General features: G+C 42.2%; 1 protein-coding gene across 3 annotated transcripts in view; it reads right to left on the bottom strand.

Moving 5' to 3' along the window:
* Positions 1-3,642: 3,642 nt before the first annotated feature.
* Positions 3,643-19,222, bottom strand: part of LOC119442460 (uncharacterized) — a 33,272-nt gene continuing 17,692 nt past the window's right edge. For 2 of the 3 annotated variants that reach the window (XM_037707355.2, XM_037707356.2), the window contains exons 5-6: positions 15,536-15,837; positions 3,643-7,368 (exon numbers count right to left, since the gene is read on the bottom strand). In XM_037707355.2, coding sequence (XP_037563283.1) covers positions 6,978-7,368; positions 15,536-15,837 — 693 coding nt within the window. In that variant the 3' untranslated portion in view covers positions 3,643-6,977. The other variant, XM_049662186.1, reaches the window with a different exon arrangement.

The raw sequence follows: 19,222 nt of genomic DNA, 5'->3' as shown, positions 1-19,222 counted from the left end.
TTAACAGCAGCCACAGTTGCAAGGTCGATCCAAAGGGTCGCGAAGCTTCAGGCGAAAAGCGGTTCAGAACGAATTGTCACCGACATCAGCAAGGATGGTTATGGGAGCAGCAATTGAAGCGCGACTATGTTTGGAGGGAACAAACATTGCGAAAAAAAAAAAGCTTTTTTCTAATTAAAGCGATACACAGTTAGATTCATTCAACGAAAATAAAATTCCTAATCAATTTTATATACGCATGGCGAGAAAAGAACTCTATTTTACTTGATCATTATCAATAAACACCCTTTTTTCAGCGCCCACCGAAAGCGGGTGCCACTGTTTTCACAACAAATCTGTGCAGGGGCAGGCCTCACCTCGATGAAGTTTAACACCATTTTCTATTTTTTTTTCTCTGTTTGGCGGCGCGGTCGGTGTGCAGCGCCTCAGTTTGGATCAGCTTAGAGCTCGATGCGCTCGTCGCCTCCGCTTCGCGCGCATCGAGGCACTCTAGATCAGCTCATTCCACGTGAGTGAGAAGTTGGCGCGCGTATCATTCGCGGTGTGCATTTTGTTTCGCTTGTGAAAGTGCGGAATGCAACGATGAGCGATCCTTCGACCGACAGGTGATCGAAAAGTACCTCCAAGGGTTACATCATCATGAAGACGGCTACTCCCATGGCTACCTGAAGTCAGACGATGAGCTTAAGCTTTTTGAGAGGTCCTTGGCTGCCGTCAACGAGAGGTATGCTGTGCGGACATCAAGAGACCTGAACAAGCCGTCTAAATGCAAGGATGTTTCGACTGCTTCCTACGACATCGATTCTAGGAATGCAAGAGGAGAGATGTTAGTAGAATTCGCGGAAAGGAATAGGCTCCGAATAATTAATACCTTCTTCAGGAAGCGCAGCAACAGGAAGTGGACCTGGAAAAGCCCTAATGGAGAAACAAGGAATGAAATATATTTCATACTCTCTGCCGATCCAAGCATAGTGCAGGATGTAGAAGTGTTAGGTAAGGTTAAGTGCAGTGACCATAGGTTAGTGAGGTCTAGGATTTCTCTCAATTTGAAGAGAGAGAGAGTGAAATTAGTCAAGAGGAAACAAGCCAACCTAGAGGCAGTGGGGGTAAAAGCAGACCAATTCAGGCTGGTGCTTGCAAACAAATATGCAGCTTTAGAAAAGGAAGATAAAGACAACATAGAGGTAATGAATGAAACCGTAACTAGGTTGATCTCAGAAGCAGCAATTGAAGTGGGAGGTAGGGCACCAAGGTAACCAGTAGGTATAAGTTCTCCCAAGAAACAAAGGACCTAATAAAGAAACGACAGTAGATGAAAATGTCCAACTCAAGAGATCAGATAGAATTCGCTGAACTGTCAAAACTAATCAACAAGAAAAAGTAAGAGATATTCGAAATTATAACGTTGGAAAGATTGAGGAAGCCGTAAAATATGGACGCAGCATTAAATCAGTAAGAAGAAAGCTTGGCATGACAAGGCAAGATGTATGCACTGAAAGATAAGCATGGTAATATCAGCAATTTCGATGACATAGTAAAAGCAGCGGAAGAATTCTATACTGACCTGTACAGTGCCCAAAACAGCCAAGCTACTTTCATTCAAAATAGTGATGAACCGGATACAGAGGCTCCTTCTATAACTAGCGCTGAAGTTAGAAGGGCCTTGAAAGACATGACCAGGGGAAAAGCTGCTGGAGAAGATGGAATAACAGTAGATTTAATCAAAGATGGAGGAGATATCATGCTTGAAAAGCTTGCGGCCCTTTATACGCAATGCCTCACAACTTCATGTGTACCAAAGAGCTGGAAGAAGGCCAACATTATACTAATCCATAAGAAGGGAGACGTTAAAGAACTGAAGAATTATAGACCCATTAGCTTGCTTTCAGTATTGTATAAAATATTCACCAAGATAATTTCCAATAGAATCAGGGCAACACTTCAGCCAACCAAGAGAACAGGCTGGCTTCAGGAAGGGATATTCTACGATGGATCATATCCATGTCATAAATCAGGTAATCGAGAAATCTGCGGAGTACAATCAACCTCTCTACATGGCTTTCATAGATTATGAAAAGGCATTTGATTCAGTAGAGATACCAGTAGTCATAGAGGCATTGCGTAATCAAGGAGTACAGGAGGCATACGTGAATATCTTAGCAAACATCTACAAGGATTCCACAGCTACCTTGGTTCTCCACAAGAAAAGTAGAAAGTTACCTATCAAGAAAGGGGTCAGGCAAGGAGACACAATCTCTCCAATACTATTGACTGCATGCTTAGAAGAAGTATTCAAGCTCTTAGACTGAGAAGGCTTAGGAGTGAGGATCAACGGAGAATATCTCGGCAACCTTCGGTTTGCAGATGACATTGTCCTATTCAGCAACAATGGAGATGAATTACAACAAATAATTGAGGACCTTAATCGAGAAAGTGTAAGAATTGGGTTGAAGATGAATATGCAGAAGACAAAGATAATGTTCAATAGCCTGGCAAGGGAACAAGAATTCAGGATCGCCAGTCAGCCTCTAGAGTCTGTAAAGGAGTACGTTTATCTAGGTCAATTACTCACAGGGGATCCTGATCATGAGAAAGAAATTTACAGAAGAATAAAATTGGGTTGGAGTGCATACGGCAGGCATTACCAAATCCTGACTGGGAGCTTACCACTGTCGTTGAAAAGAAAAGTGTACAATCATTGCATTCTACCGGTGCTAACATATGGGGCAGAAACTTTGAGGTTAACAAAGAAGCTCGAGAACAAGTTAAGGACCGCACAAAGAGCAATGGAACGAAAAATCTTAGGACTAACGTTAAGAGACAGGAAGAGAGCGGTGTGGATCAGAGAACAAACGAGGATAGCCGATATTCTAGTTGACATTAAGCAGAAGAAATGGAGCTGGGCAGGCCATGTAATGCATAGGATGGATAACCGGTGGACCATTAGGGTTACAGAATGGATACCAAGAGAAGGGAAGCGCAGTCGAGGTCGGCAGAAAACCAGATGGGATGATGAAGTTAGGAAATTTGCAGGCGCAAGTTGGAATACGCTAGCGCAAGACAGGGGTAATTGGAGATCGCAGGGAGAGGCCTTCGTCCTGCAGTGGACATAAAATATAGGCCGATCATGATGATCGACTGCTTCCTAATGTTTCGCTCTGCACATAGATTTATCATTGAAAAACGCAGTAGTAATTTTAACCAGGGACTCAACCCAGCAGAACGACTTGTTTTCAGTTGCAGGTAGTGCACAACACTAGAAAATTGATTTATCTGGATTCGCTTTTTTGAAGATCGGGTTATCATTGTTCTGGTTACAGGTTCAGAGTTCCCCAGGCAAAGAGTTATTTCGGTTTGAGTGGAGTATTGTTCTGGTTACCGCGACATGGCCCGATCCTCAGAAATTTTGATAAACATAAAAATAACGAAACTTATTTTTCGGTTTCAGTCCTGATTAGAACCGGGCATGCAAGCTAATTGTGACTTTAAAAAATGAGAAAGTCAGCCCCTGTGCTCTTTACATAAATGCTTCAGAGCTGCGCTTGGGCGTTTGTTTTGCAACCATCTGTGCATGTATTTTTTTAACATTAACTTTTAACACATTAAGGAGCATTATTCAAGTGAAGGAAAAGAAACAGCACATGTTTCCAGTATTGTTTATTAATAGTAGGTATTAACAAAACTAAAAAGATGTGCTCAGCATCAGTACACATTGCAAGTACTATACACATTATCTGTGACCTTATTTCCACCATCAGGGGTAACACATCCAGACTTCAACATCAAAGGTAGCAGCAATATGCAGCCATGGTATCCTACTTGGAATGCCAGTAATGAAACAAGCACTTGCATCACACAGGCAATTTCCTTGTTTCCCTCTTAGCATTTGCTTTGAGTGAGATACTATCTCCAACAACCTCTGACCAGCTTTAACATTCCGTCTTTGGAATGGGCATTGAAGAAAACAGCACCGATAAACAGCTATTCTGTCTGTTGTCATGTACAATTGAAATCAAAAGTTTACAGGGTGTGGGATCTTAGCAAGAGCTGTGCATTTCTACAGCGGACGTATGCAGCATGGAAAGCGTTTTACCAAGCTGCAGGTACAAAATGTATGGGAATTCATTTCTTGCACAGAACCCACACCTGTTAAAGCTTTTCCACACAACATTACATTAAGGTAATATTAATGTAACAACAGCCAAGAATGCTTCTAGTGTTACCAGGAAAACATTACTAGCAATGCAAGACTAGATACTTTTCGCACATACAAACGCGAGAAAAAAAATGTAGAAAAGAAGACAAAAAAAACCTAACAATATGCTTTAGCAGTAGTATACAGAGCCATGAAAATTAAGCATCAAGCACCAAATCAAATGCGTGAGAATACAAATAATGAAGCAAGCAGATTGAACAGGAATCACCGCAACTTGCGCTGGCAGGACAATTCCAAGAAAACCATACCAGCTTGTCACAACACAGTACAAACAAGGTCATGCAAAAAATTGTGGCCAATCAGACGTGACAAGATGATACACAAAATAAGCTCCTTTAAAAAATCCTAATATAAATATGAACTCAAATGTAAATAGATATGTATATGTCTCATATCACATGGGAGAAAATGATAAAAACCTAAGCACACGCTAATCTCTCTAGCAAACATACAACTACCACTCTTATAGAAAAAACAGCAGGGCCCAACACAAAGCTCTGATGACATCGCAGTGACGTGCACACTATCCGAGTTCATGAGAGGCACAGGCCAAAGTACAAGATGAACCAAGCAAAAAAGTCACCAAGTTCACATATTTTGATTCCTGACAATAGCAACGCTGCAAATCTTGCAAAATATCCAGCTAACATGGGAGCAGCTACTTCGAAGTAAAAATGAGGTGAGTTATTAAGAAAATGTTCAAAAATTGAACACCCAAGTTGTGCGCACAGTGCATTTAATCAAAGTGCACTGTAATGTGATAAGATTTGATAAACAAAACATGACAAAAGCAACGGTGTGAGATTGATGCTAAGCTAGCAGAGCTTAAGAAAGCTCCAATGAATGACATGCTGCCAAGTTGGCCACTGTGCCACCAAACAAGACTGTGGGGCTTCTTTTACAAGCTAGCACCAGGTGAAAGAAAAGGTTGTGCATGCTTAAAAACAAGCTGAATGTAAAAAATTAATGCCACTCTGGCAGCGAACTGCCAACCCCATTTCCATCAATGCACTAGCACTGGTTTGTTCCAAAGAAGCAAAGAGCGCAGAAGTGATGTGCATAATATGGCAACGCGCCAACCAACTTCCAATGAAAGAAGTGCATCTACATGCTGTACTATAACCGCTAGCACATGGCAACTAGACTTGCAATTTCTGTGACATCACAATAATTTGTTGATGTAAATCTTGCAGTATATAGTAGCATTCAACAAACTCAACAATTCCCCGCAAAGCATGACTCAAGGCAGCTGGTAAAATAATATACATTGTGACTTGGAGCTGGTGATGCATTGATGATGTGTAGCAAACAACCAAAGTAAGTGTCGTTCCGACTAAAATTGACACGAAAACAAGCAGCCTCTTCATGTGCTGATAGTACTCAGAGAGAAAGCATGAAAAAAAAAAAAGTTAAGTAAAAGGCAGATAAACAGCAATCATATCATTATGAAAGAACAGCAGAGCTGCTCCAGAAGCCAAAAAAGAGAAGTACACTTTACTCAAAATAAGCACTCAAGCATGTGGGATGAAGAAAATTCAAGAATGATTACTCCTAAAACTGTTAACACTCTGCAAGGTGCAGTGAATGCTAGTGAGTAGTACTGTTAAGAGATCAGCATTATATATGCAATAAGGGTAAACAAACATTGTATACAACATTACACATTTGATTTCTACCTTCATTTGAGATCTTGGTGCCTAGTGTGAGAGTTTGTATTTTTCAAGATTACCTTGCACTGTTCATTACAAGAAAAAAGTTCACAGACAGTTGCATGGTTAAATGTGAACAATGTAGTCATTTATCTCCCCAAAGGAGCATACAATGAATAAATGAAAGTGGCATCAGTCATGCTATACGTAGTAGTATACTTTAATATCAACAAGCTACTGGAATATGTTGGCAACTTTAACTATGTACAGATAGTGCATTGAAGTGCACTATACGAGAGAGGCACAAAAAAATGTGCACTTTGTTGTATGGGTGCAAATTCGTTACATTAACTAAGTTCGTGGTCAAAATTCATGGAGCACACTATTTTGTTCATATTCAATACGTCTGTTGGACATAAAAAGAAAAGATATATAAATGTAAAAAACTATAAGCATGTTACCAGACTAGGATGAACTAGAAAAAGTGAGGTTGAAAGTTCTGAATGTTCCCTGTGTTTAAAAAAAAGAAAACCTCGTTCATGTTTCCTGCTTAGTCAAACATTTACTGTTACTTGAGAGCCCAAAGGATTAAACTTTGCAAAGTCATCAAGGTTAAGTCTTAAGTTCTGATACTGCAGCTGCAACTTGATTAAGCGCCTACTGAAAGAGCTCAGGGACTGGTAACCAGTCTCAATGCAGTTTATATTTATCACAATGGTCTCTCCTAAAGCTAATAAAAAAACAATGTTCAGGTAAGTGCCAGTGGTTTGACTGCTAATAGATTAGTGAGTACAAGTGAAATGACTAAAAATGTGATCACATCCACAGCATAACCAGTCATCTCCGATTCTGACTTACAGTGTTATTCAAGTCCTTGCACGCTCAGCATTTTCGTGACATCTTATATAATGAGCCATCGCATATAGAAGCCAAGCTACAATAGAAGTTCATCATCACTGACCACAAACAGAGAATGAAAATGTAGGAAAAATGAACGCTAAAACAATTGCTGCAGAGGCTGGAAAACCACACCCTCGCTGAAATGACTACTGCTGCGAAAACTGCACAACACAGCATTAGTTTTTGTCAAATTAAAGTAGATAGAAACAATTTCACAGCCTCGTTACTTCATCGCGATCTAAGCCATCTGCTCTGGGTGGCACCGAATTAGCACTGGCTGCAGTGGACGTGGAAGGGGGAGGTGGAACGGCGAGCGGAATTTTCTCCTCATGATCCGAGAGGTGCGAAGGTGAAAGACGCGACTCAACACTGCCGGCTTCGGAGAAATCTGTGCTCTCCGAAAGGCCCGTGCAGCGTGAGAAATCCGTGCTGCAACGCGACTCGAGCCCATCCCAGGACCCCTTGGGCGTGGGGACAGTGCTGGCCGGAAGACTACGCGATGCCTGACGGCGGGCAGCAGCCGAAGAGGCCTTGGGGAGCGTCGCAAATTGCTTCTGCTGCGAGACAGGCGATGCATGCGTCGTAGAGGTTGCTGAACTTGCCCTGCAAGAGCCATAGTAACATGTATGGCATCACCATTGCGACCATGCAGTGATGTAAAATTTCCGGAAATTTTGAAACCATGAAACAAATCCATGAAAATAAAAAATAAAAACAGGTTTTTATCCAGGAAATTTAAGAAACACTGGAAAAATATCCTAACCTTTTTTTAGTACACGGGATTAAAAATGACAGCAGACGAAAGTGCATGCAAAGATGTGTTTATAAGTGTTTTAGCATGATGTACTTAGCCATTTTATAGAAAATAACACACTTTTCTATCACTTGGAAATTCTTGGTAGATTTCAGAATTTTTATCTAGAACTGTGAAAGCTTCGCACCCTCATTTTATTAAGAGGGAAAAGCTGGTGTACTGTCTCCAAACCTTCTAATACTTCAGTTTTTCAGTTTGTGGATGGAGTGTGTTTAAAAAGTAGTCAATTACATAACCTGGAATGTTAAAATATAGGTCAAACATGTGGTTGCCTTTAGATGTACAGGACACCCTTGAAAATGTTGCACAGAACTGCCAATCTCTCGGCTGACATGTACTTTACACTAGCTTAAAGAAGTGGTGAACTATTACAACTAAATTTTTGTGCTTTTTAGGTAGTTGTCGAATTAATGCATGAAGCTTCAATTAGTCTAAAGTGCCACAAATAATTAATTACAGCACCTTTTTTGCCACAAGTTCAACACACGCACCAAGAGCAGCATGACTTTGAACATGAAAAAGGATACTAGACTCTCGTCAGCGAAATTGAAGGTGACGGTCATGTGGTTGAAAGGTATACAACGACGATGTCACCGAAAGTTGTCATATTTCGCGTTACAGTTGTGCGCATCTGCGGGAAATGCAGGGGAACAACATACTGTTCCATCTTGAACCGTCGAGTGCTGGTGGACTCGGCTTTCAGCAGCACAGTCATAATGTGTGCATGCGTCAGTGGTGTACGTACCATGAGACCACCACATCAGGTTTTCGTGAACGAAACAATCTTTTCCACGTCCGAAACCGCACAGCACTCCGTGCATGTTTTTAACTGGTCACATTAAAGTGTACAGTACTTAATTATTTGTGGTGTTCTAGAGCAATAGAGGCTCTAAGCAGAATTACTGGATTGGCAGCTATCCAAAGAAGAAATAAAACTTTTCTCTAAGCACTCCTTTAAAAACGAACAATTGTGATCTGCGTAATGAGCCAGGCATCCATGGACAGACTAGGCAAAGCATCTGAGAAGCTTTCAAAGACTTTTTCTGGATCACTTTGAATGTGCTTGTTACTACACTCAAACCTCCTTATAACGAAGTTGATGCCGAAATTACTTTGCTACTATAACAATTACTTGGTTATACTGACTCTTGCCCTTAAATGCAGTATATGCCAACTTTGAACATTTCAACTGGCGTGGTATACTCGGGCCACCTGCACGACCTTCGGAGATAGTTTAGCTTCCGCGAGATTTCGCAAACCCGTCGAAGTGTATGGCCGACAGAGCTTCACAGCGCCGGAAACGCGGATGTATATGCCGACGCATTCGGCCTTCGAAAACAAAACTATCTGATCTGCTGCTTTCTTGTGGCGCCTCTGTGCGAGTGCTTGGCTTGGCCAGCTCGTGCCTGTTTCACGCAATTTCGGAAGTCACGCCCAACTGCAAGCACAGCGCGGCGTACCATAGAGAGAGAAAGAAGTGGAGGCGCTGGTTTTTAGCATGCTACGAGCAAGCATCATAGACATGTGGTGTGGCGCAGCTAGAAGTGGCCTTTGAGATGGCAATCTCGGAGGGTATGCCTAGCTTCGCCAGCTACCTGCCGCAGTGCGAGAGAGATGCGATAAGAAAGAAGTGCTGCTTGCGTGCGGCTACGCGTGGTGGTGATCGCGAACCAACTGTGTGGCGGTGACGGCATATTCGATGCTGGAATTTTGAACTGCCACGCCGAACGAATGCAGAGCCCCGTGGAAAGCGATATGTTCAGTGTGCAACGGTCGGTATTTTTGTTTTCAGAGACAAATCTAGTTCGTTATATCTATTGGCAGAACATTTTTACTTCATTAGAATGAGGTTTTAAATACATGGATCAATGGGATTTCAAGGGGAATTCCCTATACTTCGCTATATCCCATCTCATTATAACAAGGTTCCAGTGTCTAGAACTGTCCTACCTATCACCTTCTTTACGTAAAAGGTCATAGCCAGTGTCGTGCAATCAGTGATGTATGTATAGGTTGCCTCACTGAGCAACGAACGATGCAGCACATCTCCACCATCAACAATGTTACTGCACATCTCCACCATCAACAATGTTACTCGAACTAGATGAAATAATAAGTTGCCTGAATCTTTATACCCAAGTGACATTTGTGGGCGTAATTTACTTCAATGCACTCCATTTTATTGGGTAAAATTGGATCCCTTGCTTTTTTCCCCCACTTTTTATGCCATGAGAAAAAAAACTGTTTTTTCCCACTATTCTACGTTTTTTTTTCCAAGCCCTCACATCTCTACATCCATGTAAGTTTCAACTGCACCTTACCAATAAGTGCAGCATCAGTGATACGCACCCTAGTGACAAGACTGAGACCTTGCATTTAACATAACAATCTTCTTTTTCCTTGGTTCTACAGGCATAGCATTCATTACCCTCTAAACCATTTCATTATATATTGGCATACTTTTTAACTAATCTGGTTACTGAACGAAACAGGATGAGCTCAACTCGAGGGAAACAATGAAGTGGCAAACTAGAGAGTCTACAGGAGATCGTAATACGATTCTGGAACAACTCTGGAAAACAGGAACGGCTGGTCAAAAATGGTTTGGGGATGGCTTGGCATATCTCATCCATAGCAATTAAAGCGTCCACACTTTACAGCGAAGCTGGTAATGCGACTAGAAGCGCTCGCAAACGTTATATGCCAGTTTTCACGGTTGTCTGAAAAAAACTGCATTCACAAAGCGTATATTTAAGGACATGTGGGAAATGTTATGGGCAATATGTAGGCAAAGTTTATAAGTGTGTGTGTCAATTAGGGGATAAATGAAGACTGCTAAACTATTGTTTATGGCCCGTTTAGAGGCGATATACAAAATGCTTAACAAGTTACCCCATATTCCTGGGAGCACCATGAATGACAGAATTATTATATATGAGGAAAATAGGGACTACTCTATATTCAATGTTTACAGAAAGTTTGAAGAGTGTGCCTTAAATATGTGCTTTCAAACTAATTACTGAATATTGGTCTTTATCCAATTTTTATGCCTTATACGAGGCATGTAGTTACTTTTTTTCGGGATCCTAGGTGAATTATGTGAAGCACAGTGCTTATATTTCGTTGAAGGAGGAAACATGTTGCGAGTCATGAATGTTAAATGTTTAAACTGTGTAGGTTAATTACAGCCTTTGTAAAAGGTTACTAGTTCTAGTGTTCCACAGTGTCATACTGCTGGTATCCGCGACATTTTTCGATGTCCTAAAACAACTGTGCAAGACACCAATTTCAAATGTAGTGAAAATAAGGGAAATGTAAAGTTCATTGTGTGGTGTAAATTTCACGTTAGCAGCTTAATTAGAAGTGTGGCAACACAGTCATAGCTTTGCCTGAAAGGCGAAGCATTGATTGCGATAGCAAATTAATAGACAGCTATACAGTCAAACCCGGACATAATGAATTATCACGTATAACGAACAGCTGTAAAATCCCCTTGGAAATTTTGTATAAAATTATTGATATATCGAACCATTTTGCGGTCCCCTCCGAGTTCGATATATCCGGGTTTTGCTGTACAACGTAAGGGTAGTAGTTTTATCGGCCATATAAACTTGCAAACATTCGCTTAGTAACTAAATTAACAAGCATGGTGTCCCCGCACCCAGTCAAACATGAACACATCACACTCGATGAGCACGGACACTCACTGTCAAAACGCTCGCGTGAGGAACCAGGTAGCAGATGCGAACGAAGTGACCTTTGTGCTGTCGCTTCAGTGCAAACTGAGCGGCGAGAACACAGCATGCACAAAGGTATGAGTCATAGGCACACCTAGACTCAGCCACGCAGCAGCGAGTGAAGTGGGCTTCGTGCTGTCTACCGCTTCAATGCAAATTGAGCGACGAGAACACAGCACGAACAAAGGTAGGAGCCATCAAAGTGCTTCAATGCAAATTGAGCGACGAGAACACAGCACGAACAAAGGTAGGAGCCATCAAAGTGCCTAGACTCTGCCCTCAACACAGATCACTTTCAAGATATGGTGCATGCGGCTGTGGAATAAGCAATTGCTGCGGGAGTAAAATGCGGTTCTGGCTCTTAAAATCCGTATCACGGTTTTGGCTCTTGAAATCCCAGCATGTTTTTTTTGGACTGAGACCGCCACAAGGTCCATGTTATGAGCGTTTTTTTTTTTTTTCATCCCGGGCGCTCATTTCATGGCAGAAGACGCGCTCAAGCAGTTATTTAAGCATGTGGAATGTTAAAAATCGTTACATGAAAGTAAAGCGACGGTTGCGGAAGTTGAGAAAGCTAGAATACCGAGGCTGCCCCACACACAATCACAGCGGTAGCGGTGTTCGCATGCCCTCTCATGCACGGTTGCGCCTCTAGCAGCGGGCGCTGGCTCTATATGAAACTGAGGCAGCAGTTTCGTGACCAGAAAAAAAACATGGAAGGACTCTGGCGTGACGGAAGAAGGCGCGCTTCCTTCCAAATTTCATCCCTTGCGCGCTCAAGCTTGAGCCGCGATCGTTGGCTCCCCTCGCATGCTTTCACTCGCACATACTGCATACGGCGCATGACGACGGTGTTATTGCCCTTGGACTTTATAAGGATCATGGCAACGCCGACGGCAAAAGTATGCCTGGAGTGTTCATATGATTACTATCGAAATAATAATTACTGAAGAACCCTCGTTTTAAGGCGTTCGTACTTGGTTTCTCCGATATCCTTGGTGGATTAAACTAGGCATTTTGCTTATATTTTACAAGTAAGAAAGTAAGGATAAAGTTATGGGTAATGTGCAGAAAAAACTTGAAGTGTGCGGGTTCATTGTGGCTTTTGCAATAAATTACGTATGCAAGTGCTCCGGAGCGTCATCAGTATTTCACAAGTGGCACAAAATTGACAATGCTGCCCTGGTGCAGCAACAAATGCCACCGAGATGACATTTAGCGAACATGCGAAGTTAAATGCAAGTGGATTGAATAGAGCATATGTAAACAATATTTTGTTTACAAAAATTGTTTGAATGCTTGAAATGCTTGAGTGTTATATGATCATTTTATGCTATGTTTCTCAGTGTCCCAAGGGAACTCTACCTAACATGAGCTTCACATTTGCCAATAATAAGGACTACACTTTGCGTTGTGCATAGACAAAATTCAATGTTTTGGGAGTAATTACACAGCAAGTACAATAAATTATGTATTTAGGTGCTCCTAAGTGTATACTATATATATAATTCAATATTACGAGTGGCGTGAAATGTTCAATGCAGTCCTGGCATAACTAGAAGTGCCACCAAAATAACATTTAGTGAAAATGATGGGACATCCATGACAAATGTCTGTGCACAGTTAAATGCAGGTACTAGTAGCTGAAACACTGCCCATGCAAAAAAAAAAAAAAAATTTATGAAGTGTTTCAAACTGTTGTACTGCCGTTATCTGCAGTATGCTGCAGAGTCTTAAACGATTGTACAAGGCAGCAACTTCAATGAACATAGGAGGAATGTCAATTTTAATGCGTTCCGAAACTTTCATGTCCCTGGTTTAACTTAATGTGTTGCAAATAATTACTCAACTATCGTTTTTGCCTTGTTTTCAAGTGTCTTAACGAGTTTGTAGTTCGTTTCTCTGGTGTCCTTGGCAAATGGAACAACACACCTTGTTTACATTTAGCGAAAATAAGGGACATGGTCTATGGCAATGTGCAGGCAAAGTTCAAAGCACACGGGTTTATTTCGGCCTTTGCAGTAAAATATGCAAGTGCTCCAGCGCATTAGCCCTGTATCTTACAAGTTGCACGAAATTGAGTGCGCTGCATAACTACATGTGCCAACAAGATCAAACGAAGAAAAATGCTGCTGTCACTATGGAAAATCTGTGTGCAAATTTGATTGCGTGTGGATCAAATACAGCGTTTGTGAAACATTCCTTAAGCAAGTGTTGGAATAATAACAGCAGCAAGCGCTGCTGTTATCAGCTAGGTTTCCCAATGTCCTGAGAGAACTCTGCATTACGCAAACTTTATACAGTCAACTTCCATTATTTCAGCCCTGAAGGGACTTACAAAACTCATTGAAAATACAGAATAAATGCCAAAACACACTGCTCACTCACTGGGTATTTGCCTTATTCTTAACACGCCCCCGAATCAAACAAGTCCACTTTTTATGTGTCCAAAGTAGAAAACTAATGTATAAATCACATTAAAGCTTTTAAACAAAGAATAAATTTAGTGTGAACCACCAGATTTTTTTAGCAAGAAACATGGCCAAGGGTCTAATGTGTGCGAAACAATAGCAACCTGCTTTTCTATCTAAAGTCAGGTTTGCCACAGTACACCTGTGTTATGTGGTAAAGCGTAAAAACGCTGCAAATACGGTTTTGGTTTGTGTTCAATTGCACTGCACAGGCACTTTCCTGCCCATATTTCTGGAAATAAAAAAAACGGGGGTTAGAATCGGGTAAATACCGTAATTGGACATTGTGAGTTATGGTAATCACTTAAAAATCTTCCTAGGGCAGGCCAAAAATAGCCATTCTCGATGGGAGATGATGTGTGTTCTATGCATTGACTGTCCCCAAGCTCTGCCGAGACAGATGCTGCCAGTAAAGAGGTCGCTATTGAGGTCACCGTAACGGTCAGGTGTGTGCATGTCATGCACGTGCATGCGAAGTAGAAAACTGTAGACTGGGGAACATCGAGTTATCCAGCGAAGGTCAATTTTAGGATCGAAATAACAAATGTTTGGGCCCATAGAAATGCAAGGATGCTGGATGGGGCCTTTGGTCGTGATTGAATTAACCAGAGTCGAATCAGCAGATGTCTACTGTATTCAGATTAAAAAAATGGCCATTTTAAGTGCAATGTGTCACCAAATTTTAAAGTCCCTGGCTCAATTAGGCGTGTTACAAATATTTACTAAACCCTTGTTTTTCTAGTTTTTCTATGCGTTAAATCAGCTTCTGCCAGTATCCTTGGTAAAATTACAAGAGGCACCCTGGTGAATGTAAGGATCAGGTAATAGGCTATGCGTAGGCAAAATTCAAAGTGTGTGGTTTAATTGTGTCCTTTGCAATAAATAACATATGCAAGTGCTCCGGGGCAATACGAGTGTTTCTTATGAGTAACGCAAAATATAGCTTGTCGCACTGGCAGATTGACAAATGGCATCACGATCAAATTTAGCAAAAATGAGGGGAATGCCACTGCAAATCTGCGTGAAGTTAAAGGCATGTGGATCAACTACAGCTTTGCAAGTAACTACTGAACACTTGTTTTCTATTATTTCTTTTACGTGTTATATGAAATTCGTAGTAGGTTTCTTGCTATGCTTGGTGAACTAACACGGTACCTTGTTTATATATTAAAAAACAAAAAAAAAAACATTAGAGGCAGGTTACAGGTAATGTGTAGGCAAGGTTTAAATACAGTAATCCCTCATTATAATGAAGTCAGCGGGACGGCGACAAAAGATTCGTTATAAGCGGTAATTCGGTATAAGTGACCACTCTAGAAAAGCTGAAGTAGTCAACCATGGCCCAATGAGGCTGCTGCAACAGCAGCCTAATTGAGAGAGGCGAATCAGCACAGAACGCACATGGTCACAATAAATTAAGCATATCCGGGGTAAAGTGCAGAAATTTGGTTGAGGCTACCGTATTCACAAAACGGGACGACGTAGAGCATTTGTTTTCAAACTTCAGCCTCCATACCCACCATGTAGTACACTTAAGTCAAACAGGGATCCTCATGAGTAAAAGCTAGGGCAATAAAGACTAGCAATTGCAAAGTACTTCATACTATTACAAGGAGCCCATGATTAATGAGAAAACTGAGAACGCATGCCAAGAAATTTGAAAGGTCGTAATGCATCACTCTAGCTAGGCTCGACATTTGCCTCTAGAACCCCTACAAGCAAGAAGCCAGTGACATCATTGTGCTTACCCTTCCGTAGCAGTGGGTGCCAGCTGATTGAAACTGCGGTCAGAGCGCATAGAAGAGATCTTGAAGCTGTGTCTGTTCCATAGAGACGAAGACAGGATGCGCGTGGCTGATGTAAGAGCATCATCTTCACGCTGCCAGGATGAATGAGATGCGGGCTGGCCACTGGAGTCTCTTGGCTGCTGCGTGCCATTGCAGGTCGCAACTGCTGGCACATGAATGCCCCTCTCACGCCAGCTGTCCAGCATCTGCCGCTCCTTTTCACAGAGTCCTTTCAGCTCCGTGATCTTATCCTGGAGGACTCGCTGCAAAATGTGTAAGAACACTTAGCAATGATCACATCGTCACAATGAACGTCCACATGCATTTTTGCTGTTAGTGTTGCAAGAAGAAAGCAAGCGGCGTACACAGGGCTGCCTATTATAACCATGGAGGTGAAGCCTGTTTCACATGCTGCGACTGAAGCAAAAATAACTGGTGCAGTCGCACACAGGGCAATGCGATTTTCAGAGGGCTCATTCCACACAATTGCGATTTCAACAGTGCAGCTGGTGCGACACCCAGGGTTGCTTGTAGCCAGGTCTTGTGGCACATGCCGCATAATTTTTCAAACGTAATGAAAGAGACCTGTGCGTTATGATATTATCAACATGTCTTTAATAAGAGCAAATAACATGCATGTTTTGTAATTTAAAGACGCTTTGAAGCTGAAAATTGTTTTGGAATGTGCAACAGCATTTCCTGAAGTTCAGTGCAAGGAGACATGGCGGAAGTTCACAGCTGGTCGATCAGCATTGTGTGTTGTCTCATATGCCCTCTATATCCATGTCGTTCTGCCTGCGCTACAACAAATTACAAGGTGACCTATCAACAAGCTCATATGGCTACCCTCATCGCATATGCAGTATTCAGAATTCGGCTACAGCGAAGTCGTTGTGTCAGCGCAGTGAGAACCTCGCACTACCCATGCTTAGCATCAGCCTCTGGAGAAGCTGTGTGTTATATGGCTCGTAATTGTGCATAAGCGGTGCCTGCTCCTAGCCATATTCTTGCGCCAAATGCAGCAGAAAGCACCAACCCGAAAGCTCACGTCTGCCCTGAAGGGAGCAGCAAATGATCTGTGTGTGATTATCGAACGTGGAAGAGAAATTGTGTTGTAAACTGCAATCTTAGCGCTAACCTGGTTTGCCCATTGCGGCACGTGTGCTGTAATTATGTATGGAAGTCCTCTCTAAATATTTCAAAAGACGTAAAAACTGACACCACAATTTTTTAGGAGCTGCTGGCACTTATGTACATAGCGTCATAGCGTTTTAACAGACATGGCCGTCGTCTTTCTCGTGCTGTGGCTCGCACTATCAGTATACTGTGAATTGCAAGCTTAAATCATTATGCTGCAGTACGTAGTGCGGTGGCGTAGCCCCATGCCACATATGAAATACGTTATTAGGAGTACAATTGTTATATCAATAACAAAGTAGATCACAATAATTTTGCATTCATAATGGAAAGTGTAAGTTACGAAAATATCAGAACTATCGGCCAATCTTGTTGACATGTGTGTGCTTCTACCTGATTCAGCACATACTAATCCTAAAGTGGGGCTGAAACTACCAGATCACCAACAACCTATGCAACTGGAGCAGATGTTATGGTTCCGTCACTGGAAATTCAAGCAAGCATCCCAATCTGTTAATCTAGTCACATACTTAACCTCTATTAGATCAACGTTAGAGCCTGCTAATAGGAGCCATTTCAAACTAGATTAATCAAACAAAATCAGAAAGTGCAAGGAAAGCCTCAAGGTACAATCTAATCTGATATTCCCAAAACGAATGTATTAGCAAAACTTCATGCCTGTTTGACTTGCCTGCATTAAACCAATGCTCAAAACAGGGGAGACCAATTCCTATTCTTGCTGTTGAAAGGCTGCATGAATATCACTAAATTGGTACATACTGTTCTGATGGAAAAGTGTTCAGCATTGACAAAAGCTTTTGTTTGAGCTTTCTCCATGAACAACAATGGAATAAAACTGTTTACCTTTGCAACATCCAGGATCCAAACATTGTGAAGTTTTTGAGGAGACCACATTATAACTTTCAGATATAGACAATAAAAGTGTGCCAAAATACAAGTACAGGGGTGGGACTGCCCAAAGTCATTCTGGAGAAATTTTTGGAGCAAGTAAAATTGCATTTTGTACCAGTTAGGAGCAAACAAAATTTCATTTTGGAGTAATTTGGAGCAGATAAAATTTCATTTTGAAACAGTTTGGGGCAGCCCAATCTGAATATTGGTGGAATATGGCAGCACACTTCGAAACCACGATGAACACAGAATAAACAAACAACACAAAGTGTGTAGTAGCAGCGCACTTTGAAGCTACATAGCATTCCAGAATATGGAAGAGTGGGCCGAGTGGGGGCACGGCGCATGCGTTCCTGGAAAGCCGAAAACATCAGTGGTACTATGATCAAACTATATATTCCAGCGCTGAGGCTCATGATGATAGCGGCAAATATTCTCAAATTATGTGGTCCAATCAAAGCGGTAACATAATTTCTGGGTCATCATATGTCACCGCAGACCTGGAGAGCTGCAATCAACCCCGGGCTCGTATAATGTAAAACTATTCCAACCCGTTTTACAGCGAAGCTGTATATGGCTAGCCGATTCGTCCTTCTGTCGCCTGTATGCAGAACCTATCATCATCAGCAATGGCTCGAGCATAGTCGTCTTTTCACACCTGGCTCGTTGGCGCCCCTTGGCGCAACTGCGTGAATGCGCTCGTGCCACTGCTCCCGCATTTGTCGTCGCCGTCTTCTTTCACAGCTGGCTCCGTTGCCGCTCATCATTCCAGCGTGGAATTTCGCTTCTCTTCTGTCGTTATAATGGGGAGGCTGTGTTTACGGGGGTATGAGCAAATGCTTAAGGGGGTATGAGCCATTCATTGTCTTACATGAGACAGATTTAATCTTGAAGAATCGCAAGAGGTGGACTATGGGCATACCGTCAGGGACGTCATTTTCTCCGTCGCAGCCGAACATGTGTGAAACCTTATTAAGAAACACAAAGACATACGTAACCAATAATTGAGAAAGACTTTAATGTACCGTCGGGATAAACCCAGTGATAAACACCGGGGCCGCACGTTTCAGCTTCACTGGTTAACCATCTGTACGGAGTGCTTGGGCGGCAATTTTTTTTTTTATTATTGAGATAGCAATAATATATGGACACTCCAGGCTCATTTCTGCCATCCCCGTGATGTTCCCTATAACGCCCAAGGGTGATAACATCAGTCGCCGCGCGTCGTATGCTGTGTGTGCGAGTGAAAGTGTGCGAGGGTGAGCCGAAGATGGCGGCTCAATCTCGTGTGCGCAAGGGTGGAAAGTGGGAGAGAAGCACGCCGTCTTCCGTCATGCGTAAAGCACAGGGGGGAGGGGAGATGCATTCTACTCTGGTGGCTGCTGCTGCTGCGGTCGCGCGCTCCTTTCTTGAAATCAATCCGCAATGGGGGCAAAGTGTGCCGAGTGTTGATAGCTTTGCGTGATAGCTTCACCGCTTAGTTTGCATTGAAGTGAGAGGCAGCACGAAGGTCAATTCGCGCGCTGCTGCCGCCGCGTTTTCTCACTCCAGCGTTTTTACACCAAGTATCCGCGGTCGTAAAGCGAGATCTCGCTTCAC

The sequence above is a fragment of the Dermacentor silvarum genome, chromosome 2 (genome assembly GCF_013339745.2).
Source record: "Dermacentor silvarum isolate Dsil-2018 chromosome 2, BIME_Dsil_1.4, whole genome shotgun sequence".
Classification (NCBI taxonomy): domain Eukaryota; kingdom Metazoa; phylum Arthropoda; class Arachnida; order Ixodida; family Ixodidae; genus Dermacentor; species Dermacentor silvarum.
The sequence above is the reverse complement of the archived record's forward strand: the minus strand, read 5'-3'. Positions and strand labels throughout refer to the sequence as shown.